This window comes from Astyanax mexicanus, chromosome 16 (genome assembly GCF_023375975.1).
Source record: "Astyanax mexicanus isolate ESR-SI-001 chromosome 16, AstMex3_surface, whole genome shotgun sequence".
Lineage (NCBI taxonomy): Eukaryota > Metazoa > Chordata > Actinopteri > Characiformes > Acestrorhamphidae > Astyanax > Astyanax mexicanus.
The window spans coordinates 32,143,172-32,170,262 of record NC_064423.1 but is presented as its reverse complement, the minus strand read 5'-3'; the positions used below and the strand labels follow the sequence as shown (position 1 = coordinate 32,170,262).

Genomic DNA, 27,091 nt, shown 5'->3' with positions numbered 1-27,091 from the left:
GTTGTTGCCAGATGTGACATTTTCCAGTCAAATAAATAATCAAAAAATGCATGGAGGCGCTAAATCTTGCGCATGTTTAACCATTTTTAAAGTGTATGTGGCCATTCTATACAAAAACTTGTCCAGTGCAATATTTGTGTAAGTTAAAAACTTAAAATAAAATAAACAAATAGGGGGCCTCCCTGACCAGTTATGCTTAGGGCCTCCAAAACCTTAGCAGCGGCCCTGCTGAGAGATATTCTGTATGTTTACTATATATTTACAGTTTTTGTATCTTTTTAACTGTGCCGGGATTATTACATTTACAATAAGCATAGCAAGAAGCCAGAAATGTAAATCATTATCCTACAAAATGTGGTGTAAATAAATATAGGTTCAGATATGGTTCAGAAGTCAGAAGAGATTTATAATTCAATTTAATAATACTGATTTAAATTATGATATGGCTTTTCTGTATAATATGCTTTTGCACACTTGACCTGATCCTCTTTCTTCACATTGTCCTAAAACTGTGTAATATTCATCATTATAAATTTCTTATTTCTTATTCTTGTTCTTGTTTAAAAGACAAAGTGTTCTGCCTTTCTGATTCCGTGGCATTTTGTCAGACACACACACACACACACATTACTGTGTGTTTTAGATATTTATCAGACAGTTGCTTTGGGGCAAGTCACACTTTTGGAAGATCTTATCAGTAATTACTGCAATAGTTTCTCGTGTCAGTGCTGCCTGTCTCTTATGGCCGTCGTATTTTACTGTTTAACCATAATATTCTAACATAAGAGGAAATGTGGGCGAATGTTAAGATATTTTTAAACAATGTTCAGTAAAGAATCACTGCAGGGATTATGTCAATGGGTCTTTTATGTTAATAAATATAATTTGTGTTTGTATCTCATATATTTGCATCTTTCTTTTAAGCCAAATTACTTATTTTAAGAAAAAAAGGACTTACATGTTAACAAAGCTACACACATAAAAAGCTTAGAGGTGCATTATTCATCCAAATATCACAACTTTTTTTTACTAAAATAACCAATATAAAATAAGACAACCACTCTGGGGCCATTTATAAGGTGTGTTATTTACAAAAAAAGAACTGATGTCATAATTGCTAAAATGATGGTAAAATGTTTTTAAAAATCAGACTATAGTCTTACCTTCATGAGCATTTTTTGGACCATTTTAAAGAGAAGTGTCTTTATTCATTGGATAAAATCTATTAATTCTGTTTAAAAATGCAAAATATAATGTATTTTCTTCTTAAAAACTGACTTTTATCAGTATGAAAAAATTGACAAGTTCCAGTAATGATGTCATAATTGCTTAAGTATTGCTCACAAATCAATAAAACCAGGTGAAAACATCCTAAAAGAGCATAAAGGAGCATTATTCACCCAAATAAAATAGAAAAATCACCTTAAAAGTTTTACCAATATCACCAAAATGCGTAAGACTATAGTCTTACCTCCATGAGCATTTTTGGACCATTTTAAAATGTCATTAATTATTAGATAAAATCACTACTATCATTACTATTTAATAATCACTCCTGATAGTGTATCATCTTTAATATAACTAATTTTCATCTTAAAAACTGACTTTTTTTTGACGTGACAAAAAATGACCACTTCCAGTGATGTCAATTATTGCTAAAATGTTAATAAAAGTATGTGGAAACATCCTAAAAGAGCTTAAAGGAACATTATTCGCCCAAATGAAGCAGAAAAATTACATGGAATTTTTCACAAAAAAATGCAAAAATACATAAGACTATAGTCTTACCTTCATGAGCATTTTTGGACCATTTTAAAGTGTCTTTATTTTTTGAATAAAATCAATGCCTCCTGATAGTGTATCATCTTCAATATAACTCATTTTCTTCTTAAAAACGGACTTTTTTGTCATTACAAAAAATGACCAGATCCAGCGATGATGTCATAACTGCTAAAATAATGATAAAATGTTTGTAAAATCAAGTGCAAACATCTTAAAATAGCCTAATGGAACATTATTTACCCAAATAAAACAGAAAAATCACCATGAATTTTTCACCAAAATACCAAAGACTATAGTCTTACCTTCATGAGCATTTTTGGACCATTTTAAAGTGTCTTTATTTATTGGATAAAAACACGTATTTCTGTTTATAAATGTCTCCTGATAGTGTATCATCTTCAATATAACTCATTTTCTTCTTAAAAACTGACTTTTTTGACGTGACAAAAAATTACCAGTTCCGGTGATTCAAGGATTCAAGGAGATTTTATTGTCATTCGCATCACATGTGGTACATGAGGTGGAACGAAATTGTGATCTCACGATCCAGTTTACACCCAAGAGCTGTTATTAAAACAGATATATAGATAAAATAAAGAATACAATAAAAAATAGAATATACAAAATAGATAAGATAAATACCCCAAAAAATAATAAATAGAGAGAGTAGACAGGTTGCAGCAACATGAAGTGCAGAGTGCTATAGATTCAAAGATTCAAAGAGTTTATTGTCATATGTACAGTACAGAAACTGGTTTCAGTGTACAATGAAATTCTTTCTTTGCTCTTCGCCAAGAATGCCAAATAGAAGATAGAAAAAGTGCAAAAAAATACAATAAGGTTATAAATATTAAACTAATTGTCAATGACATAAAAAAAATAAAAGTTACTTAAGCAAAGAAATGTATAAAAAAGTGCAAGTGCTAAATAATGCAGTTATGGACATTAACTATATATATTAAAAAAAGATTAACAGTAAAGTGACGGCTGCAATGTAACTTTACTGTTAATCTTTTTTTAATATATATAGTTAATGTCCATAACTGCATTATTCCATATCATAGCAGCATGATATGGAATTAGAGCAGTAGAAGATAAAGTGTCTCAGTGGGGTTTAAAGTGACAGTGTTGTAAACAGTATTTCGTCCTTGTGTGTCAGTGCAGTGTGTTGTTTAGGTGGAGTTTAAGAGTCTTACAGCTTCCGGAATGAAGCTGTTTCTCAGTCTGGTTATTTTGCACTTGATGCTCCGCAGCCTCCGGCCTGAGGGGAGCGAGACAGGAAGTGCGTGTGCTGGGTGGGTGGGATACTTCCTGATGCAGGTGGCCCTTTTCCTGCATCTGGAGGTGTAGATGTCTGTGGTGCTGGGGAGGCTGACTCCAACAATCCTCTGTGCAGCTTCACCACCCTCTGCAGTGCTTTCCTGTCTGCAGCAGAGCAGCTTCCATACCACACATAACACTAATGCTGGAGCACACAACGCTCTCCACCACACATCTGTAGAAGGAGGTGAGTCCAGCTCGTCTCAGCCTCCTGAGGAAGTAGAGCCGCTGATGTGCTTCCTGACCAGAGTGGAAGTGTTGTTGCTCCAGGTGAGGTTGCTGCTCAGGTGCACACATCAGATGATGTCATAATTGCTTTTTAATAGCTGAAATTTCAATAAAATTAGGTGGAAACATCCTAAAAGAGCCTAATGGAACATTATTCACCCAAATAAAACAAAAAAAATCACCAAAATACCAAAGACTATAGTCTTACCTTCATGAGCATTTTTGACCATTTTAAAGTGTCTTCATTTATTGGATAAAAACACGTATTCCTGTTTAAAAATGCCTCCTGATAGTGTATCATCTTTAATATAACTTATTTTCTTCTTAAAAACTGACTTTTTGACGTGACAAAAAATGACCAGTTCCAGTGATGATGTCGTAATTGCTTAATTATTGCTAAAATGTCAATAAAATCAGGTGGAAACATTCTAAAGAGGCTAAAGAAGCATTATTCACCCAAACAAAACAAAAAAAATCACCGTGAATTTTTCACCAAAATCGCCAAAATACCAAAGACTATATAGTCTTACCTTCATGAGCATTTTCGACCATTTTAAAGTGTCTTTATTTATTGGATGAAATCACTTATTTCAGTTCAAAAATGCCTCCTGATAGTGTATCATCTTTAATATAACTCATTTTCTTCTTAAAAACTGTGTTTTTTGTCATTACAAAAAATGACCAGTTCCAGTGATGACGTCATAATTGCTTAATTTTTGCTAAAATGTCAATAAAATTAGGTGGAAACATCCAAAAAGAGCCTAAAGAAGCATTATTCACCCAAATAAAACATTTACCAAAATACCAAAGACCCTTACCTTCATGAGCATTTTTGACCATTTTAAAGTGTCTTCATTTATTGGTTAAAATCACTTATTTCAGTTTAAAAATGCCTCCTGATAGTGTATCATATTTAGTATAACTAATTTTTTTGTTAAAAACATGACCTGACAAGACAAAAAATGACCAGTTCCAGTGATGATGTTATAATTGCTTAATAATTGCTGAAATGTCAATAAAATTAGGTGGAAACATCCTAAAAGAGCTGAAAGGACCATTATTCACCCAAATAAAACAGAAAAATCACCATGAATTTTTCCCCAAAATCACCCAAATACCAAAGACTATAGTCTTACCTTCATGAGCATTTTTGGACCATTTTAAAGTGTCTTTAATTATTGGATAAAATCACTTATTTCATTTAAAAATGCCTCCTGATAGTGTATCATCTTTAATATAACAAATTTTCTTCCTAAAAAGTGTTTTTTATAACATGACCAGTTCCATTGGTTGTCATAATTGCTAAAATAATGCTAAAATGTCAATAAAATCAGGTGAAAAATCACCATGAATTTTTCACCAAAATCGCCAAAATACCAAAGACTATAGTATTACCTTCATGAGCATTTTTGGACCATTTTAAAGTGTCTTTAATTATTGGATAAATTATTGATAATTATTGATAGTGTTTCATCAATGCTTTGTAATGGGGCATGCAAATAGTCAAAATGAACAATGAACAAAATGAATATCTATCTTAAATATCTTTATATGTGAAGTAAATCTAATGGTTAATGGTGTCTCAGTGAGTCTGAAGCTGTAATATTAATAAAGCAGTATAACTGTGCTCTTTATTCTGCAGGAAGCTAATGGAAAGTGAGCTGTTTTAAAACTGTAAATAGCTGCTTTAAGTGGGTGCGACAGTGGAAGACCTTTTCATAAAGACTCAGAGAGCAGAAGCTGAAGGATGTTGACAGTACTGGGCAGTCACACACACACACACACCAATTAGATAGCTGTGTCTTTGCCTCTTTTACACTCTTCACCCCCACCCTCTCCACTGGGCTGTCCTGCCAGGTCCTGTTTTATCCTGCATGTATCATCACAATCCAAAGCTGCCTCAGTTGTTCTCTTGGCCTCAGATGCTGTCCTCCCTTAAATCTGCATCCTTCTGGCTTTAAGCAGTGAAGTTAAAAGTGCACCTCTGTTGGCACTGGTCGGACCTGGGATAAGGTGTGTCAGTAATAGAGGCTAAAATGAGAGGCTGTAAATACTGTACAGACTGTAATGTAGCTACTCGATTCATCCCAGACCTCCTGAAGCACATTATAAAGGAGAAGAATACTGCTATATTAACAAGATCAAACATATAAGTTTTATCTCCACTTTGTATAAATGTACATATAATGTAACATACATTGTATCATTTCTTAAACTTAAATAGATACATTACATGAAAGTATCATTTCAAGTTGTTTTCAATTCAAATCATATTGATGTTTATTCAATTTTTGATGAAGTGTTGGATTTACTTTAAAAAAATCAAGGCAGTGTTTTGCATTCACTTTTTTCAGGTATATTCAACATGGAGGTATATTCAACATTTCCAGAATTTTCCCAGTGGGATCAATTCATTATCTATCTGTCTGTCTGTCAGTCTATCTGTCCATCCATCGATCTATCGGATTTCAACATGAAGGTTAAGTTGAACCTAAAGACTTTTGTTTCACCATCTTAGTTAAGTAGTAGTAAAATATGCCTGTTGCAGAAATACATAGCAACTACATGGTGCTGCCACCACCATGCTTGACAGTAGGGATGGTGTTAATGATGTGCTTTTTAATGCCTGGTTATCTCCACACACACTACTGGGAATTGTGGCCAAACAGTTCAATCTGTTTTATCAAACCATAAGATTTGCTTTTGGTAGAGTCTTTCCACATCAGGATGTGACTTTCAGTGAGTAATGGAAAACACTGAGGCCTGAGAAAAAAAGTAGTATTTTTTGAGTTTTCAACTCTGTTTTGACTGAAACATAGTACTAGATGGTATAGTAGCGCCCTCTGGTGTTTATTATAAGAAATGACCAAGCTCTTCTGCAAGAAACCTGCTATTTTCCAGTGTAGTACATGCACATAAACAAATTATCTACAAAGAAACAATGTTTCCTTTGATCCCAAATGTAACTGATGTGATGTTTGGCACCTGAGGTTTGTCTCTTCATTTATACATCACTTTAAAACTAAACAGCAGTCAGTCTTCCAAATCTATTTTTACCCATTTTTTCCCCACAATTTAGCTGAGGCAAAGAAATAACTTGCTGACTTCAGTTCATTTCACTAGAACACATAAAGCCACATAATCACACAGACTATGGACTTTAAATGCAAAAAACAAACACTTTACATCACATCACTCAAAGTAGTCCTTTAATAAAATCATTACTTAGAAGTAGCGTGAGAAAGGTTATGAGCAAATATACTTTTATTATTATTATTATTATTATATGACCATCTGATACGCCTTCAATACATGTTAAAATCAGAAGTAAGCATTCTATGCATTTCCCCATACTGCGCAGTAGTGTTACAGTTCTCGCTTTTTGAGAGGGCAAAAATAAAGAAAGAAAAAGAGAGGGAAAAAGAAAAAAAAGAAAAAAGGAATGAACACCGATAGCAGAGCAACTACACATATAAAACTTCATCAACCAAAACTCACAGTCAACAACTACTGCAAACATATATCTGAAAAAAAAGCAAGGCGAATTTATATAAACAAACAGGAACCAACAAAATAAAATTAGAACCTCCACCGGAGAAAAGACTGATAATTAATACACAGTTAGAGATCTGCAATCTGAATGTCATTCACTGCTCCAGCTGACAGCATTATCACGTCCAACAGAGTGAGGAGTAGCATAGCAAGGCCTAAGATGAGGAAATTGGAACGAATGTGAAGGCAAATGCAAATGCGAATGCAAATGCAATGGTGCAAGAGCGCAAAATGTACTAAAAATAAAAAAAGGAGTGTAATAAACTCTTAACCTCCAGAGAGACACTTCCAAACTTCCATTAAAGCTTCTGAATCAAATTTAACTTACTTTTACTAACCTTCAACCGCTGCCTTTACCACAGTATACTCACTGAACTGAAAGTGAAACTTCCAATAACCTTAACCCAAACACACAAAATGTGTTCAAGGAAATCTGTCAGTTTGATAATATGAGAGCCAGCTACAGCAGTCCTGCTCAACTAATGACATTCTGAGATTAATAAATAATGAATTAAAGGACTGTAGATATAAAAGCAACTGATGCATGTCTGCCAACCTGCTGCTGCTACTGCTGTTGTTTACAACTCCTCTAGTGAAGTCATCCCAGCCCGCATTCTGCATTCTGCAAGTCATCAGCACATGACATTAGATCAGCCCCATTCAGGAATGACGCAGTGCAGGGTGTGTGTTTGTGTGTGTGTATATATGGGTCATTCATACTGGGTGTTCTTAATGACAACAGGTAAAACCAGCCCATCTAAAATCACTCAAGAAAAAGACAGCTGACTCCCTTAAAACAGACCAATCCCTCTAAAGGTTGAAGTTTTTGGTTGAAATTCTTCTTATTTTATAATAAATGTGGCTCTGGAATCACACAGTGAAAACATTCCTCACGTGTGACACTCCTTCCTCTTTGACAGTGACGCCGATACAAGGTTAAATAACGATGCGATCATATCACCTGGGTGTGGCAAAGCATTGGCTATACTACATTTACAGATAACTAGCTTTATTGATTCATTCTCCTCATTCTCAGAAAAGCCTTATATGCAAAGTGCTTAAAAAAGGGGGGGGTTCTATATAGTTCTATACCAATAGTTTGCTTTTAGTGAAAAGTCTAAAGAATGGTGTACAAATTTCTCATCAGTATAGCTCACAAACCATTAAACTCCCAAACTTCGTCGCATCCTTCATTCCAAGTTATGATTAGAAGAGTAAACCTCCACCAGAAGTACACCAGAAAGACACCACTGTGTTTTTGAATGAGGTAAGGTTACACAGATGTCTTTAATGCTTAGAAATCATTGCTGCAGATGAAGATTTGGGTAGACAAATATCTGGCCGAGGCTCTTTCCGTCTCCTGAAGGTTTCTGTCATCAGGATATACAGTGGGGAAACCGGGGGATTAGGTCTTCTTCTTCAGCTCCTCGAAGCGTCTCGACAGGTCGTCAAAGTCAATGTCGTCCGAAGCCGCGGTGTTTCCACCCAAGGAGGAGGCAGGGAGTGTGTCAGGAACCGATGGCAGCTCAGGAAGAGCGTTGTTATCATAGATCTGTGAAGATGGGCCTGGGCCTGCAGAGAGGAAGCAAACGGAACCGGTTGGAAAGAATACAACATGGATACTGATCCTATCTGTGTTATCAATGGCTATGTTCAGAATGTCAGACAATATCTAGTATTTCTGGCTTTTAAAGGCCCAATCCCATTTCACCCCTTGGCCCTATAGGGCGTCCCAATTCGAGTTAGGCTGGAGGGGTTGGGGGAAGTATTAGGATTGAACGGTCCTTTAAATGGAGATTTTTCAAGGGCATACTCAAAACATGTTTAAAATGAGCAAAACCAATATATGACCATAGTATTATGTGTAGTTTAAGTGTTTTATGGCCATTTTCTTTATAACAAGCATAAGTGTTTTTTTTAGTAGTTTGTCTCCATAGCTAGCTAGCTAACTTACTTTCCTATTACACATAAAATGGTGAAACAGGTGGCAGAGGCTGCAGCATTTAAGGTGGAACGGAAAAATAAAAGAAAATAAAAGTTATTAAAAGCTAACTTCAGCTCTTCATTACAGAGAAATTAATAAATTGACAATAATAATACATTTATGCACCACCTGTCCCCTATCGGAAAAGCCCTAAGGTTAACTAGTTAACCAGCAGCTAGATTACTAAATATTAGCACTCCACTGCTATAGCTAGATCTGTATCGGGTGCATGAAGGGTTGTCCTAATTCTTAGGGTGAATATTTCACCCCTTCCCCACTCTGTTCCAAGTTGCACTTTAAAACAAAGGAAAGGGGTAAAAAAGAGAAATGGGTTTGGGGCCATAGACTGTATCAAGATTTTGGATAGTGTGGACAGAAACCACATTAAACAACATTTGGAGGTGGTTTAAAACATGGTTTGGAGGTGGTTTGAAACACAATCAAAGTTTGGCCAATCAAATTGGATTATAATGTGTTTTATTAAAAATTACATCAAATCTAGGGTGATGGAACTATGAGGATCAAAAATAAATAAATAAATAAATAGCCAAAGATCACATCAACCCTTCAGATATAGAAAAACAATGTAATCATGTTTGTGATGTCCAGACATGCAACTCAAATCTGATTACTTACAAGTAACAGTGTGGACAGTCATTTAAACAGATCTGATTTGAGAACCAACCTAATTTGCCAATGACGATGAATAACAATGATCTCTGATAAGAACATCTAATGTATTGAACATACCTGGGATAACCTGGGGAGAAGCAGATGGATGAATAGCCAAATCATCAATCTTCAAGAAAAACAAACAAATGTTAAAAATCCAAACATGTTCATATTGCTTTACATTACATAACACAATAAAGTTAATACTGGTGTTAATGGGTTAATTAACAGAGGGACAAGCTTACACATATTCTCAGTCCTGAGCAGACACAAACTTAAGCAGCAAAACCCACCCAGGGACATTCCTGAGAGCAGGAACATCGTGGAGGGAAGACGAATATGCAGCCAGTCTCTAGCAGACAACCTAGAGGCCAACTGCATACATTCTTACCAAGAAAAAAAACCCACTAAATCCTAAAGGTGACCAACCATATGCCGTAATGAATCCCTTAATAGGGTGCAAATGGTCCATTTTAAAGACCTAAAGCCCAGTTTAGACACATTTTAAGCTATACATCTCTAGGGGTTAGATTTAGGATCTAGGGGTTAGTCTGATGTTACTCCATGTGCTCCCTGAGTGAGGAAACAAAGATTTGCTTGAAAGCAATGCAACAGACCCAAGCAGCAGGGAAGATAAACTATAATAAACTCCTCTTCCCTGAAAGGCAGGTCGTCCTGGTCTGTCTGGGAGGATGGGAAGGGGCGGGGCACTTGAACTTACAGACTCATAAGTGGGGGGGCAGCTGGGAAGCTGCGGGGGCTGCCCTCCTCTCACCGGAGGCTGGAAGTTGTTAAAGGCATCATAGGTGCCAACAGGACCATTAAAGGGCTCCTGCAGACAAAATGGGAAAGTTTAGCTGCAATCCATGATACACTATGTATTATTTAACTTTGATAGGACATTTTGGACAATACAAAAAATCTGGCTGCAGGTTTTCATTCCAGCTCAATAGAAGCACATTTAACATTACTATAATAATATATTAACACATCATTTAAATATATTAAATAGCCAAAATATATATATATAATTAAAAATATTTATTCAACATCTTTAGCTAATATATTCCAGTAGACATAGCAAGAAAGTAGACAAACATGAATTCACTATGCTATTTCAATCATAGATGTACCTCAGCAGTGCTAATGTACAAACTTAAATACTTCCCTCTTCCTTTTACTCTCTACCCCAGCATTACCCTTTAGGGATCTTTCAGGCCCTGCTAAACTTTTTTTTTTTACTTGGATTTTATGTCCTCTACTGCTCATGTACCTTTGTCACTTTGGATAAAAGCAATGTAATGTAATGTACACACTAATGTAATGTAATATAATTCTAGTCACATGTGAGTGAAATGTACACAGAGAAAGGCAGGCAGACTGAAAATAAAAGGGTCACTGTTCGCTATAAATTATTCTTTAGTCGTTTCTCTAATTCAGCCAAACATTGAAAAATGATTTCAAAGCCATTTCCGTTTGTAAAATATCTGTTGCATCTCTATTAACTAAATGTTTGAAGAACTAAACAAACAAGACAAAAGAAGTGAAAACCAGCAGAAACACCGGTGCTTAGGCAGAAGATACATAGATAGTGATGGAGGCAGCATGGATCTTAAACCCTGGATCTTAAATTTAGCTGGATTTTGTAATTACTGTTGGTTATCTGCACTAGTGAGGTCGCTTGGTTGCAAACTGCAAAATCCAGGAACCAGAAACTGACTGGACTGGAAAGGTCCAGAATTAAAGATCCTAAATGATTTCACTGTAATTGGTAGGGAAGACTGTCTTACAGCTCCTTTAGGTGGTGGGTAGTTGAAGGCTGTAGGCATTGGCATAGGCATGGGCATGGGCATGGGCATAGCAGCAGCAGGAGGAGCAGTGAAGCCTCCGCCGCCTCCGCCTCCACCACCGGGCTTCTTGAAGTCACTGTCCACATCTATGAGGTCAGCTTCCTCTCCTTGGCACACTTCTGGCTGTAAATGTACAGTTAAATGAAAGTGAGCAGTCTCAACATCTGGACTTCTTACTAGATATTTGAAGAAGTGAAAATGTTTAAATTTAAAATAGTGAGTCTTACATGAACCATGGCATCAGGCTCATAAGGAACATTGTAGTTTTTTGCGATCTCAATGAGGTAGCGCTCTACCAGGATTTTAGGTGGGGCCTCCACACTCAGTTTATGCATGAGCTGGAGAGAAAAAAATAAAAATAAAAACACAGTCAGGTTAATTATTATGTGCAAAAACACAATGATGTAATTAATAAAAAGACCCATACTCCACATTTCCTTATATTTTCATTTGATTTTATTCTTTACAGTCTAATTTTTTTAAAATCATTTTTACACGACCATGTTTAAACTATTTCAGCCCATAGAAAAAAAGTAAATAACATGATGGTCACTCAACCAAATGATCAGCCAAGTTGTGCAACAGTAACTCCCATATTACTAGGTCTACTGAATCTACTGAAAAACTACGTGAGTTTTAGAATTAAAAATGTTTAATTTTACACTTTTAAAAGCTTCTATAATACATAATATTGTGGAAAAGATTATTTTAGCTTATAAATATTTTTAAGTTTAATACTACTGTTTTGGTTAATAAGTATTTTCTTTATAGACTACTATTTTATAGGGCTTTTATAGTAATGCTGTGTACTAAAACAACATTGACATTGACAAATTTATATCTGGATGCTTTTTGAGTGGGTGTCTTATTCTAAACTAAAAAGTAAACTTCATACAGCAAAAATGTCTTGGACAATTAACTAAATCTGTTTCCAATAAGCAATCAGGTTAATGCTTTTTGCTCCTAAGGAACTAAACAGGCTGTTTTTGTTACTACACATTTATGACTGATATATGTAAATTGCCTCTGCTCTAATAAGCAACCTGCATTACGTTTAATTCAAAAAGTAAACCAGACTGAACACACCTAATCATTTCACTGCTATTGGGCAAACAGGAATTCTAGCATTATTATTTTAAGATTTAGACAATTTATCCATGATATGGACCCTTCACAAACATATAATCAGTACAAGCCAGTATCATACTCTGTCATTGACTGTTCCGATTTGGTTTGTCCTGCAAAGCTTGCCGTACTCCTTGCTGTATTTGGCACACAGTTGATCTGAAACCTACAAAAGAAAGAACAGGTATAACTGAGCAACTTATCATGCATTAATAATAACAATATTATTAATAATAAAACATGTTCCATGCTAAACGCCACTTTACATACGAATCAAATTCACAATCAATTTCTAAACATCCCATATGAGCAAAACCTCTCAACACAAAAAAAACATCAAACTCTGTACTCACAATTTTCAACTCTGAGACTTCTGACTGCAGCCGTGGAGCAGCCCAGATGAGCGTGGACACTGCTTCCTGAAGGCCAGGGTCTAGTTCTCTGTGAGAGAAGAAAAACAGTGTCAGGTACTGAACTCTGTGAACACTGCTGAAAAAACAGTTATGGTACTGTTTTGCCAGTTAAATTTACTTCATAGACTGGATCAGGCCAAAGCGGGCCAGCAGCAGATCACAGTATAGCTCCAGGATCTCCATTGCCTCCACCAGATAGTCTTCTCTGATGATGTGCTCCACTCTGATCCGTGCTCGCTCATCTTTCCCTGCGGACAAGTAGTCTGCGATCTCCTTACGTGCCTTTTGGGCCAATTCAGCTGTAGATAAAGAGCAGAGAAAATCAGAGTTAACACATGCAGTCTTAAAACAAGCAGAACTTTTTTTTTTTTAGGAAGAGAAGAGATACCACTCACTTTTCTTCTTCTCAAGAAGCTTCAAACGATTTATGACAAGTCTCAGATTGACTCGTAGTCTCTCTGCTTTGAATCCACCACCCAGCATGATGGACAGACTGCTGAGGACCACAGAAACAAAAATAAACACAAAAAAAGCAGGAGTGAGATGAATTAGCTGAGCCAGTCTGTTAGAAATATGAGAACTGGTCCTAAGCATGTGCCACTCGAGTACTGTTACTGAAATGGGCCGTGAACTTATATGCATTAGTAGATACAGAGAGAAGATGATTATGATAAAGATTTGCTTCATTCAATTAATGGCTGGACTTCAGGAATGAGAACTGGTTTAAAAAGGAATAAGGCCCAATCTGTTGCTAGTAATTGTAGCTTTAAATTTACCATGTAATAATGCAATGATAATCTTTCCAGATACAATTTACAGATATAGCACAGAACAGTTCATTTTAAACATCAAGAAGACAATATAACATTTATATATTATATATATTAGAAATATATTATATATATTAGAAAAAGGTCTAGAAAGATATATCCAATTATTGTTGATAAAGCTGGCTCTAGTGTAAATCTAAAACATAAAGATTGTTTAAATTGTAACGTTACTATAGTAAACTGTAGTATTTGAATCTACTGATCATGTAAGGTAAATATTCTTTACATAAATAAAAAACTGATTCATCCTTGTTTTAAGGTTTTTTTAGTTTTAAGTTTGTGATTTATGTTGACCTCAAATATCATACTAATAAAGAAGCTGTACAGTAAGGTATATTAAGGAGTAGAACTATAATGTAAATATAATTGTATATATAAAAATATATACAATAATATAGTACAAAAAATTACAATATTCTTAATATTGCACCAGCAATACTGGCTACTCTCTGAATAATTAAAAAATTCTAAAAAGTTGCATAGTTTAAAATGGTTTGCTTTCCAGATAAATTGCATTCAGAGTAGTCCTGCATAAATCATGGCTTAGAATAGAGCAGAAAGTCATCTATCGAATAATTCATTAATACATAACAATGATGATTACTTAAATAAACATGTAAATAAATAAACACACAGATGTTTGTTTTGTTAAATACACAGCTTGTGTTTTTTCTGTTACAATAAAAATACTGATAATGTGGCATTATATTTGGTTCATGTTTTATTGCATTGCACATTTTATATTTACTTATCATAATATGGATTAGAACATTACTCAAATAGAGCTATTCACTGTATACCCACTCTACCTCTTCAGAACTTTACAACGGATGCTCTCAGACACATTAAGAGACAGGAAATTCATATAATTAACTCTTGACAAGTTCAGCACAGCTGTTACCGGAAAGCTGTTCCAAGTGAATCTACCTTATAAACACATTCTGGTTTAACACTTTTTTTTTGTTCACAAAAAAAAAAAAAAAAAAATTATATATATATATATATATATATATATATATATATATATATATATATATATATATATATATATATATATATATATATATATATATATTAGTTTGGATAACTTCAGTATTAATCTACAACGCAGAACATTTCAACATAATAAATTTTTTTAACTGGTACTGGTTACATTTTTAAAAATCACCATTGGCATTACCTTTGTACTAAAGCAACCTGAATAAAATTGACAAGAGTGTCAGCTAGTTAACAAATAGTATTCCATAAAAATAACTTGTAAATAACTAATAGCAACATTTAAACAAAGCATATCCCAAGGAAGCAGCACCACAGAGTCAGACACACTAGCTAATCTATCAATAGCTAACTACATAACATAACACTGGATAAAGGCACAGCTAACCTGCTAACTAGCCCCATGTAAACACAGACCTAGATCAGCAGTAGAAGTAACTAATACCCATACCAATTCCATAAGATTTTCTTCATATTTTGTGTATTTTTGGAGTATTAATCTACAATGCAGAACATTTTAAAAGAATGAGAAAACGCTGCAGTTAAGGTGTATTTAAACCTTAAACTGATACTGTAGTTACATTTGTAAAAATCACCAAACCCATTAGCATTAACTTTGTACTAAATCCACTTAAATAAGGTACAGGGTTAATACACTTTTTAACCAATACATTTCAATTATTTTTTTCATGGCATTTTCATGCCTTCAAGGCAAATTTACATGACCATACGATTTTGATTTTGATTAAAGTAGGCCTAAAATGAATCAGATAAAATGTTAAAATGACACCACTTTTAATAATAAAATGTGTAATAATAATAATAATAAAAAGATTCTGAGAGCTTTATTGTGTATGCTTAAAATTACTGAATTAATGAGCTGACGTATTTATCAGCTCAAAATAGATTTTCTCCATCAATAAACTGAAACACAAAGATTTGTAGACCAAATTTAATTGACTTTTCCTGAACTTTTTGGGTATTTTTATTTTTCAAAACTTATCCAGGCCTGGAAATTGCGACTTTCAAATTTTCCAGGTTTTTTATGACCGTACGAACCCTACAGGTAGACATAAGTGTCAAATTAACAATTAACAAATTGTGTTCAATAAAAATAACTTGTAAATAACTACTAGCTGCATTTAAACAAACCATATCCCAAGGAAGCAGCACAGCAGAGTCAGATCAACTAACTAAATAACCATATCTTAACACAGAGCTAGATCAGTAGCAGAGGGAACTAATATCCATACACATTCCATATGTTTTTATTTATAGTTTGGAAGAAATTACTGAAATTAGGGTGTGTCTCAACATTCGACTGGTACTTTAGTTACATTTTTAGAAATCACCAAACCCATTGGCATTCCCTTTGTACTAAAGGCATCTGAATAAGGTAGACATGAGTGTCAGATAGTTAACAAACATTATTTAACACTTGTAAAACTTGTAAATAACTAATAGAAACATTTAAACAAACCATATTCCAAGGAAGAAGCACCACAGAGTCAGATAACCTAGTTAACTAACTTAGCTACCGCTAGCATCATAACACAACACAGGCTAAAAGGAAAGCTAACCTGCTAACTAACTCTATGTAAACACAGAGCTAGATCAGCAGCAGAGGGAACTAATACGCATACACATTCTCAATAATAAGCTCTACAGTGACTGCAACTGAACTAGAGCTATAGAATTATGTAGAAATGAGTTTAAAGCTTAATATAAACAACAACACCCAGCAGCAGCAGCAGCAGCACTAGTGAATTACCAGGAAGCGCAGCTGCTAGGCGGGGGTTAGCCGGACAGCTCCCGCCGCACGGATCCAGTAAACACAGATTAACCCGCAGTACCGTACAGTACAGCCTCCTGTATAAAACCCGGAGCCGGTATAAATTATTATTACCCGGTGAGCGCTGTATATTTACCCGCCGCTTCTCCGCTAAACCCGAGCTTCTGTCTGTGTCGCTGTTTCTGGTGAACGGAGGCTTTTCCGGGTCCTCGGTTCCGCACGCAACGCAGCTTCGCCCCCGTGACGTCATGACGCATCACATGAGCGGCTTTATGGAAACTGTGATCACCGAGCTGCTGGGAAACTCCCCGAAACCCGGGCAGCGTTCAGCGGCTCCCTTCACTTTACCCAGCATATGAAACTAAAAATACACCTGAAATAAAGATAAAATAAACCCGGGCAGCGTTCAGCAGCTCCCTTCACTTTACCCAGCATATAAAACTAAAAATACACCTGAAATAAAGATAAAATAAACCCGGGCAGCGTTCAGCAGTTCCCTTCACTTTACCCAGCATATAAAACTAAAAATACACCTGAAATAAAGATAAAATAAACCTGGGCAGCATTCAGCGGCTCCCTTCACTTTATCCAGCATATAAAACTGAAAATACACCTGAAATAAAGATAAAATAAACTTCCCGAAACCCGGGCAGCGTTCAGCAGCTCCCTTCACTTTACCCAGCATATAAAACTGAAATTACACCTGAAATATAGATAAAATAAACTCCCCGAAACCCGGACAGCGTTCAGCAGCTCCATTTACTCACTCAGGCATTTAAAACAAAAAATACAGCTTAAATAAAGATAAAATAAACCCGGGCAGCATTCAGCAGCTCCCTTCACTTTACCCAGCATATAAAACTGAAAATACACCTAAAATACAGCTAAAAATTAACTCCCCGAAACCCGGGCAGCATTCAGCAGCTCCCTGAAATAAAGAGTAAAATAAACTCCCCGAAACCCGGGCAGCGTTCAGCAGCTCCCTGAAATAAAGATAAAATAAACTCCCTGAAACCCGGGCTGCATTCAGGGGCTCCCTTCACTTTTACCCAGCATTTAAAACTGAAAATACATCTAAAATAAAGCTAAAATAAACTCCCCGAAATCCGGGCAGCGTTCAGCAGCTCCCTTTACTCACTCCAGCATTTAAAACTAAAATTACAGCTAAAATAAAGATAAAATAAACCCGGGCAGCATTCAGGGGCTCCCTTCACTTTTCCCAGCACACCTGAAATAAAGCTAAAGACTTGCTAACTGTAAGTCTGTGTTTGTTTTGCTTACTGTATGTTTGTGTTTGTTTTGGTAAATGTTCTTTTTGTAACGAGATGCTGCTTCACATGCTGTAAAACAAATTTACCTTTGGGTACAAATAAACTAACCTAACCTAACCTAACCTAACCTAACCTAACCTAACCTAACCTAACCTAACCTAACCTAACCTAACCTAAAATAAACTCCCCGAAACCCGGGCAGCGTTCAGCAGCTCCCTTCACTTCATCTAGCCTTTAAACCTGAGATTACAGCTGAAATTAAAGATACAAATAAAGATAAAATAAAGATAAATTAAAGATAAATTAAAGCTATATTTAAAGCTACAAATAAATTAAAAATGAAGCTATATTTAAAGCTAAAACTAAAGCTAAATTTAAAGTTAAGACAAAAATAAAAAATAAAAAAAATAAAGATAAATTTAAGGCTAAACCTAAAGAAAAGCCAAAAGCAAAATTTAAAGTTAAGACAAATAAATACCTAAACCTAAAGAAAAAACAAAAGCTAAAAAACTAAACCTAAATTAAAACTAAATTAAAAAGCTAAACTAAAGTTAAAACTAAAGCTAAACTTAAAGCTAATTTTAAAGCTAAAACTAAACCTAAATTAAAACTGAATTAAAAAAGCTATACTAAAGCTAAAACTAAACCTAAATTTAAAGTTAAACTAAAGCTAAAAACTAAAGCTAAATTAATGCTAAATCTTAAGCTAAACTAAAACTACAATAAAGCTAAACTACAGCTATAACTAAAGCTAAATGTACAGCTAAATGTAAAGCTAAAATAGAAAGTTAGACATAACTTCATTATATATTACCATACAGTAAACTTTATTGGAATCTGCTGATCCTGTAAGGGAAATATTATTTGCAAAATTCAAAAGGTTATTTTAGTTGAACTGAAAATATATATGCTGATTCTCTTAAATATCACAGTAGTAAATAAATTATTATTATTATTATTATTATTATTATTATTATTATTATTATTATTATTATTATTATTATTATTATTATTACTACTACTACTACTATTTTACTGCAGTGGATTGAAGATACAGTCATACTGGTGTAGGTGGCTTCAAAACAATGATTATGATGCATTTATTAAAACATGACAAAACTTAACTGTTTTGTGTTCAGTTTTGCTTAAAGAGCAAACCAACATGTTTCTGTTACTGAATGATTTCTGCAGCTGTGCTCTGGGGCTTTTAACACCTTCTGATTTAATTAAACAGTGCCGTCCATAAATCACTTAAATCTCAAACCACAGTGTAATTTGTGTAGAATCTAATTCACACGTTTGAGACTGGGCTACACGAGTGTTTCAGATGTTTTGTTGATAAAGTGATGAAAGGCCTCTGGGACTTTTTTAAACACTGTGTGTATAAGTGAGAGAAATAAACAATCCCATTAGATACTCATTCAGAATTGTAATGATAATTTAAATCAGATACATTTCTATTTCCAGCATTTAGAATGAAATGAAAGTACTAATTTGTGGGAGTATTAAAGGATCATAGCATATCGTGAAGTTTGATATTGAAGTCTGTTGAAGTGCCAAGAGAACAGTCTGCCAAGAAGAAGACATGGACAGGTGGAATCCCACCTGCTCGGTGCTGTGCTCCAGAAAACATCACTCCCAGCTGACTTCACTGACAGGAAATAAGGACATTTTAGTTCAGTGTGGGGAAGAGCGGTGACAGACACTAATGATTTATATAGAATCACATCACACACTGCCATACAACTTCCATATTAGTGACCACTAGCACCATCCTACTGTGAAATGCTTGCACTATTAAATATTAGATTTAATTCAGAGAGAAAGTTCAGCATTTTTAATAAACACAGAACTGTCATAATGGTCTCTGAGTGTAGAAACAAGGAGGTGGTCATAACTGTTTAAATTACTGAGTATTTTAAAGACGTTGCAGGAAATCAAATGACATGTTCTATACAATGATCCCAGGTGTAACTTGAACCAACAATAAGCAGATCTAAAAGCTAATGCCTTAACCATAGGGCCACTATGGTTGCTATGCAATGCTCTATGCATCTATGTGCATCTGTAGAGATGAAAAAAATATATACACACATATATAATGTATAGTATAGATTTGGAACACCCCTATTGCTTAATAGTCCAGTAGCATTGGTGTGTGACCCAGACAAGCTGCTTTTTTATTTTCTTATCAAAGATTTTATTACCCTATTTCACCTGTCAGACCTTGAATTTTTCTCTTCACTGTTGACTTAGTCTGATGTTAAGCTGAACTAAAGTTGCTGTTGCCATGTGGGTCAGCCAGACGTCTTCCTGTACCAGTTTTCTCCAGTTTACAAGAGATTTTTAAGTGTGTAGGAAACAGCACTCACAGCTCTCGGGCTTCATCTGTAAATTCTCTAAAGAAAATACGTCTATTTTTAATAGTTACAGAGTTCTCTGTGTCATTTTTTTAGTTATCATGATGAAAGTGTGAATGTACTGTGTGTAAATGTGGAAATGCTGCAGTAAGGAGTGCAGTAACACCATCTGTTCCAGCACTGCTTTACTACAGACAGATGCTTTTTAAACTGACATTTTTTAAAAAACATTTTCAAAGCTCAGTTTATTTTCTTTGCAACTTCCCAGCTGTAAGCTGTTAACCAATACATTGTTTGCTAAAATAGATTATTTACAATATACTACTTTACATTTAAGCCCAAGGACAAGAAGGGCAGCCAGTAGGTCACTTTAGATCCTTTTTGCCATTACAGAGGGTACATTCAGGCGTGGAGGCAGCAGAGCACGAACACTCAAGCTGATAGTAATCAATAATTGTAACTCAGAAATAACATATATAAAGAAGTGAAATATCTGGATGTGCAGCCACTTGTTGGATAGGCAGATGTAAGGATCTTTCAGATTCACATTATTTAAAAAAGAAACAACAAAAATGGAGCTGCAAGGGTTTTGTATGACAGTGGTGATATCACTGTCGTACAAAGAAAGTCAAGTATCTGCATTTTTGTCTGTTTTCAGTTTACTAAACCATTTCAACAACAGAACTCATCACTCTCTGGCTTCATCTGTGATTTTTCTAAAGGAAAAACTGGTGCTTTTAATAGTTCCAGAGTCACACGCAAGTTTTTCCAAAATGACTTGGAATAGAAACCTCTTCCATTTGGAGGTACATGTTTTTTCTTTGGACATCAGTGATGCACACAAATAGATAGATAGAGCTATATAGATACTTCATTAATACCAGAGGGAAATTCTAATAAATTCTAATAAACACAGCTGCAGTGGTTTGAATATAGTGGTTAGGGGTTGGGTGCTGATCTCCAGACACTTTATGTGTTCCACCAGTTCCACCAGCAGCTCACCTCATTTACTTTTATAAAGGCCAGGTTAGAAAACTAAATCCTGTATATCGGGATCCTCAGCTTTCCCTGCCTCTACCTGCTGATCCATGTTAGAAATGTTAGATCAGAGAAGAGCCACATGAGGGAGCCAGTCACCCAGATACAGACACCCAGTCAGCCAGACAAAATCCATTCAAAATAAGATCCACACTATCTGATATATATGGAAGCCCATTTCCGCCACCTGAAGAAAAAAAAACGTCCTCAACTAAGTCATAATTATGAGATAGAAAAGTCATAATTATGGGATAGTAAGTCATAATTATGAGATAGTAAGTCATAATTATGAGATACTAAGTCATAATTATGAGATGACTTTTTATCTCATAATTATGACTTAGTATCTCATAATTATGACTTACTATCTCATAATTATGACTTACTATCCCATAATTATGACTTTTCTATCTCATAATTATGACTTAGTTGAGGACGTTTTTTTTTCTTCAGGTGGCGGAAATGGGCTTCCATAGATATATCACTGCTCTGCTTCATGTATTTGATTCTGTAGTTCTGTAGTCTATAGAGGGTTAATTAATCTTTCACAGTATTACACACTCTGTGCTTCCTCTGTGCACAGGCCAGAACATTTAGAACAGAAATTAAATATTTATAGGGATTTTTTTAGCAAGGGAGCTGGAGAACTCATTAGCATACTAACACTTTATATAAAACAGCTACATTCATTTATGCATATGTAACATTTGTATTTTACATTTTTTAAACCGATGTTCTGTATAATTAAGTACATTTCAGTAAATTTCAGTACATTTCACAGAAAAGGGACAAGAGAAAGCTTTTGATAAAAGCTGTTTTATATAATTTGTACTATTCTATTAATTCATAATAGCAAATAAAAAATAGTCAATGCATGCATTTTTGATGAATTTAGGTCTTCAGAATAGCATTACATTGTTTATCTAAATGTTATTTTAGTGAATATTGAACTGTTGTCACATGTGGAGTAAACACATTACAGCAGAAAAAGTTTGTTACATTTTTACCCTGTTCATTCCTCACCTAACTAAACTGTTTAAAGAAATTAATTAACTTTTTTGAAAAGTTATTCAAACTATTTGAAAAATGTATTTGAACTCCGGAAAGTTAAAAACTTAAAATAAAAAAATAATAATAATCTTGTTGAAAATTGATTTGAACTTACTTTTTAAAAATAGTAGCTACACACTACACATTACAACCCCCATCTATTGACTACAGTCTTTTAGTAATAGTATGCTAAATCAGATAGTTACAATACACACCATAAAGATATATGCCAACTTAACGTTTTAGAACACCCCTCTTGTATAGTTGTCCAGTAGCAGTGCTGTATGGCCTGAACAAGCTGCTTTTTATTTTCTTATCCTAGCACTTACTTTATTACTGCATTTTCCCTGAAAACTGAGACTTAGTCCAGTGTTAAGCTGAGCTAAAGGCTAAAGCTGTTCCCATGTGGGTCAGCCAAACGTCTTCCTGTGCCAGGTTTCTCCAGTTTGCAAGAGTCTTTTAAAGATGTATGCAACAGTACTCACCACTCTCAACTAAACAAACTCATCAAATGTATATATATAAAATTATACATTTTTTACTGTTCATTTTGCTGGAAATCACTGTACAAAACAAATTACTCCTTTCACTTCAGTTCACAGACTGTGCCTATTGTGACAGGGTCCTTAACAATTTGGACTGGGGCTGGCCTGACTGTGACTAAGCAGTGGCCTTAAAATTGGGAGATTGTATTTAAGATTCCACAGTCATCTGTGGTGAAGAATCCTGTTGAACATAATTGGCCGTGATGAAAGGCCCCTGGGACTTTTTAAACACTGTGTGAACTTAGCTTTGGAGCTGTGAGGCTTTTAGTTATTTAAATTCACTAATTTGTTTAGAAACGTGAGAAAAATAAAGATTCAATTTTTATTGTAAAATGAAACTAAAGCACTATTTTGTGGGAAAGACCTTAGAATGTGTTACTGAGGTCCCATTGAACATAATTGGCTGTGCTCTGGTAAGTTGTGCTCGGATCTATCAGATAAAATGAGCTTCACATGAGGGTTACAAGGATCTTAACTGCTGGACCTCATGTGGCTCCTACAGATCCAACGGTCGAGGTAGAGGCCACGGTCACTTCAATGAAAGAAGAACATCACGTGCTGGAGGAGAGGCAGGATGTAGAAGCTGAGATTGTTGTACAGTCTGAGCTCTGTAAGAGAGTGATGGAAACAATGCTGGAAGACGTAGGAGTAAAAGGCCCCCAGAAAGAAGATTAGACCACTAAGGTCATGGATGAATGAGCAGAGGCTGCTAGACTCCTACTGGACAGCTACTGGATTTTGCTTAAGTTTATCTGGTCAACGCAAATCCATCTACAGCAGGGGTGTCCAAACTACGGCCCGCGGGCCATTTGCAGCCTGTTTCCTTTTTTGGAGTGGCCCGCAAGGTATTTTAGAAATAGAATGAAAGTTGGTCCGCTGTTAAGCAGGTTTTTATAATGTGAGATTCAAAGTTTGAACGCTAGGTGTCAGAAACGGGCCAAAGAGTCTAAAAACGGAGAGGGTGCGCATTTCTAGCGCAGAAAAACGGGGCAAAAGAGTCTAAAAACGGAGAGGGTGCGCATTTCTAGCGCAGAAAATCAGGCCAAAGAAACTAAAAGCGGAGAGGGTGTGCATTTCTAGCGCAGAAAAACGGGCCAAAGAGTCTAAAAGTTGCCGTAATTAAGGAGTTTAATATTAAGAGAGATCATGAAATTAAACATCAATTTGAAAAATCTTAGTTTACACAACACTGTCAAAGATAAAGACAGTAAGTGAAGTAAAATGGTGTGTAAATGAAATGATCAGGAAAAAAGTATTATTTAAAGTGGTATATTTCATTATTTGTTTTATTACAGAGTCTGTGGCCCGTGACTTCAAATATATTTCTCCTTCTGGCCCCCAACAAAAAAAAGTTTGGACACCCCTGATCTACAGTCTACAGATGAAGCTGGACTCAACAGACTATGGAAACGAAGATGAGAAACACGAGGAAAGGGAAGAAAGATCAACTATAGAAAGGATGATGGAGAAAAGGAGAACCCAATGAACTCCTCCTGAAAGAACAACTTCCACCGAGACAAAAAAACAGAAACACAATAATGGAGAACCAGAGAGAGAGAGATGTATACAGAAGATATGACTGACAGTGATGCTCAGAAAATCTATCTAACAACAGCAATCACTAATTTACTGATTCTGATGATACAGAAAGCTACTGAAGAGTACTGCTGCACTGCTGTCATTTTTAAGCCTCCATGACTGAGTGACTGAGACAAGTGCCCTAATGGATTGTATGATATGATGCTGACATGGTGTCCTGTCACAGCTGGGTGTGTGTGAGTGTAGCAGCACCCTGTCATTGAACATCACCTTCAGGAGAGGAATGGATTTAAGCACATTGTAAGTAGCACACACACACACACAGAGGCAGTTTAAATGTGATCCCATTTACACCAATGCCAGAACACACCTGCATGAAAAATAATGAAATACTGCTTTGCTGAGTCGTGATTTGAATTGATTTCAGATAACCCTGACGCTTGTGTATTTCCTTGGGGAGGAAAACACCCTCAGCAAAACCTGCGACACAGACCCAATCATCTGTTTATGACCATTTTTTACGAGTCCGATGTGCTTACAACCCCCTCAGTTTAACACACGGGCACAGGGCAGTTTTAGAGGCAGTTGCTTTGGAGCCCCAAGTGTCCATGGCTACATAACAATACATTATACTGTATGCTATACGTTTGTTGACAAAACAATAACACATGGTGCACCAAATGGTCCATGGTCCAGCAGGGTAAGCGCTGCCACTATGATCAGGAGATCACCGATTCGAATCCTGTTCATGTGGCTTGGCATCAGCTACCAGAGTCCTGACAGAGCACAATTGGCCTTGCTCTCTCAGGGTGGGTCGATGGTGCTCTCTCCCCACATCACTCCAAAGGGTGATGTCGATCACAAGGCGTCTGTGAGCCGATATATCAGAACCGAGTTGCTGCGCTTTCCTCCGAGTGCGCTGTGATGCTACTCAGCCACGCTGCATCAGCAGCAGTTCAAAAAGAAGCGGTGGCTGGGTTGGCCATATAAATTGGGGAGAAAATGGGAAAGAAAATGTTAAAAGTAACATTCCCAAAACTAAAATTAAAAACACTGACACAAGTGACGTTAAAGCAACGTTATCAGAACGTATAAAAACGTTAAATAAAAACATACTAAGAAGATGCAGAAAACTTGATAGTTCAAAACATAATTTAAGAATGTTAACTGTAACATTCAGCAAATCTTCTACTAATGAGATCCAGTGTCTAATCCGACCACACCAGTGATCATTTATATATCTGACTATAATATCCCTCATATCAGCTTAAGATTAAGGGTAAACATTTGGGTGAATCAGTAACCAAACTATTCCTGTTGACAACATGGGTTTTACATATGAAGAGATGTTTTAAAGCATTTTTGACACGACTGCTCAAAACCCTCCACCATGCTTCTAAATTTCTGTTTTTCTTTGGAGTTTCCAAGAATAAAAGATGGCCCGAGTTACTAATAATTTTTCTTTAATCAAAGGCTTGAGAAGAAACACAATGTTCCTCACAGGCTCTGTTGGCAGGATCGGATTTGCATCCATCTGTCCATCATTCACCATGGTCATAATGGTATATTTTTTTTACCATCAGGTGTAGAGTCCAATACAGCATGGATTGGAAACTGTCAAGGCTGCATTCTGGAGTTGACTTCTGGAGAAGTGACTTTAAAGTCCAACCTCTGTGGCCTGGGGAGCCCTTTGTTGTCTGGAGTGCAAACAGAAAAATCTACTGTGGACACTTTATTCGGTGTAGGTAATGTGTCAAGGGACAGACGAGAAGCCTGAGGCTAGAGAAGAGAAAGGATGGAGAGGGAAAGATAGAGGGAGAGTGATTGATCTTTTCCACTCCAGCTATTTAAGTCAGCCCTCCTGCCTCTCTGAGCTCGGTGTGAAATCCTGAGGGGGCCAAATCAGCTCTGACAAAACTGGGCCAGGCTGTTCCAACGTGCAGACAGCAGGCGCGGAACTGGCAACAGAGGCGACGCACGCCAAAATCCATCCAGCCCCTAAGCCACTGACGAGGAGTTCCTTTGGAATTTAAAGCATGTAGGGGCCATTTAGAGCCATGTGTTACACACTACCCAGCTGAAGTGGCCTGACCTCAGCTGACATTGTATGAAAAGCAGGTCACATTTTTCAAGCCACGCCGGAGGAGCGCTGGCATATTGCTGGCCCAGGGGAGCGCTCTCCAACAGTAATACAATGTCAGACGGACTGCTCCCAACCTGTTACACATATTGCTAAGGGGAAAGTCCCTGGACAGGCAAGGAAGTAAATTGGCAGCCCAAAACTTAATTAGTGTAGTCTCGGCAGCGGGTGCGGTGCGAAAGGTGAACCGGCATTAACGCAACAGAATCAGCCAGTTTATATATATACACTTCAAGTCAGACAAAACTAATGTGACAGATGAAGGCTGCTATTAAGAAATGGCTGGAGGGAGAGGGGCAGGAGAGGCTGAGAGCCCAAGAGAATGAAAGAGAGCGGAAAGGAGGAAGCAAAGGGAAAGTAGAGGACAGAGATTGCCGCAAAGAGAGAAAAAGAAGCACAGGTACTAGGGATGTAAAAAGGCATAAATCCAATCCAATTGTGATCCAATGATCTTAACAGCCCCAGGGATGGACTGTGGCCAGTCTAGGGGCATTCCTGCTTTCCATCCAGTGATTCGAGATGGACTTCAGACTCATGGATGGCATGGTTCTCTGTTTTTTAGGAATTTGTTGTGTTCTCCTGAGCCCTCTGTTTTGCTGGTGTC

General features: G+C 36.2%; 1 protein-coding gene across 5 annotated transcripts; it reads right to left on the bottom strand.

The window, feature by feature from the left end:
- Positions 1 to 6,522: 6,522 nt before the first annotated feature.
- On the bottom strand, positions 6,523 to 16,788 carry ist1 (IST1 factor associated with ESCRT-III). 5 transcript variants are annotated; one of them, XM_007231793.4, is made up of 10 exons: positions 16,659 to 16,788; positions 13,322 to 13,422; positions 13,045 to 13,225; positions 12,867 to 12,954; positions 12,596 to 12,679; positions 11,616 to 11,726; positions 11,329 to 11,511; positions 10,260 to 10,370; positions 9,617 to 9,665; positions 6,523 to 8,454 (listed from the first exon to the last, which is right to left on the bottom strand). In XM_007231793.4, exons 2-10 carry the CDS (start codon positions 13,407 to 13,409, stop codon positions 8,288 to 8,290), a joined length of 1,062 nt encoding a protein of 353 aa, XP_007231855.2. In that variant the 5' UTR covers positions 13,410 to 13,422; positions 16,659 to 16,788; the 3' UTR covers positions 6,523 to 8,287. The 5 variants fall into 5 exon arrangements, with proteins under 5 accessions (XP_007231855.2, XP_007231856.2, XP_007231857.2 ...); XM_007231794.4 differs by having other exon boundaries at positions 13,322 to 13,419; XM_007231795.4 differs by having other exon boundaries at positions 16,681 to 16,776.
- Positions 16,789 to 27,091: the final 10,303 nt, after the last annotated feature.

Coding starts and splice junctions, on each gene's coding strand:
- ist1 (XM_007231793.4), bottom strand. CDS start 13,409: ATGCTGGGTGGTGGATTCAAAGCAGAGAGACTACGAGTCAATCTGAGA. Junction 13,226..13,321: donor GCTTCTTGAGAAGAAGAAAA/GTGAGTGGTATC, acceptor CTTTATCTACAG/CTGAATTGGCCCAAAAGGCA. Junction 11,512..11,615: donor AGCCTGATGCCATGGTTCAT/GTAAGACTCACT, acceptor GTACATTTACAG/CCAGAAGTGTGCCAAGGAGA.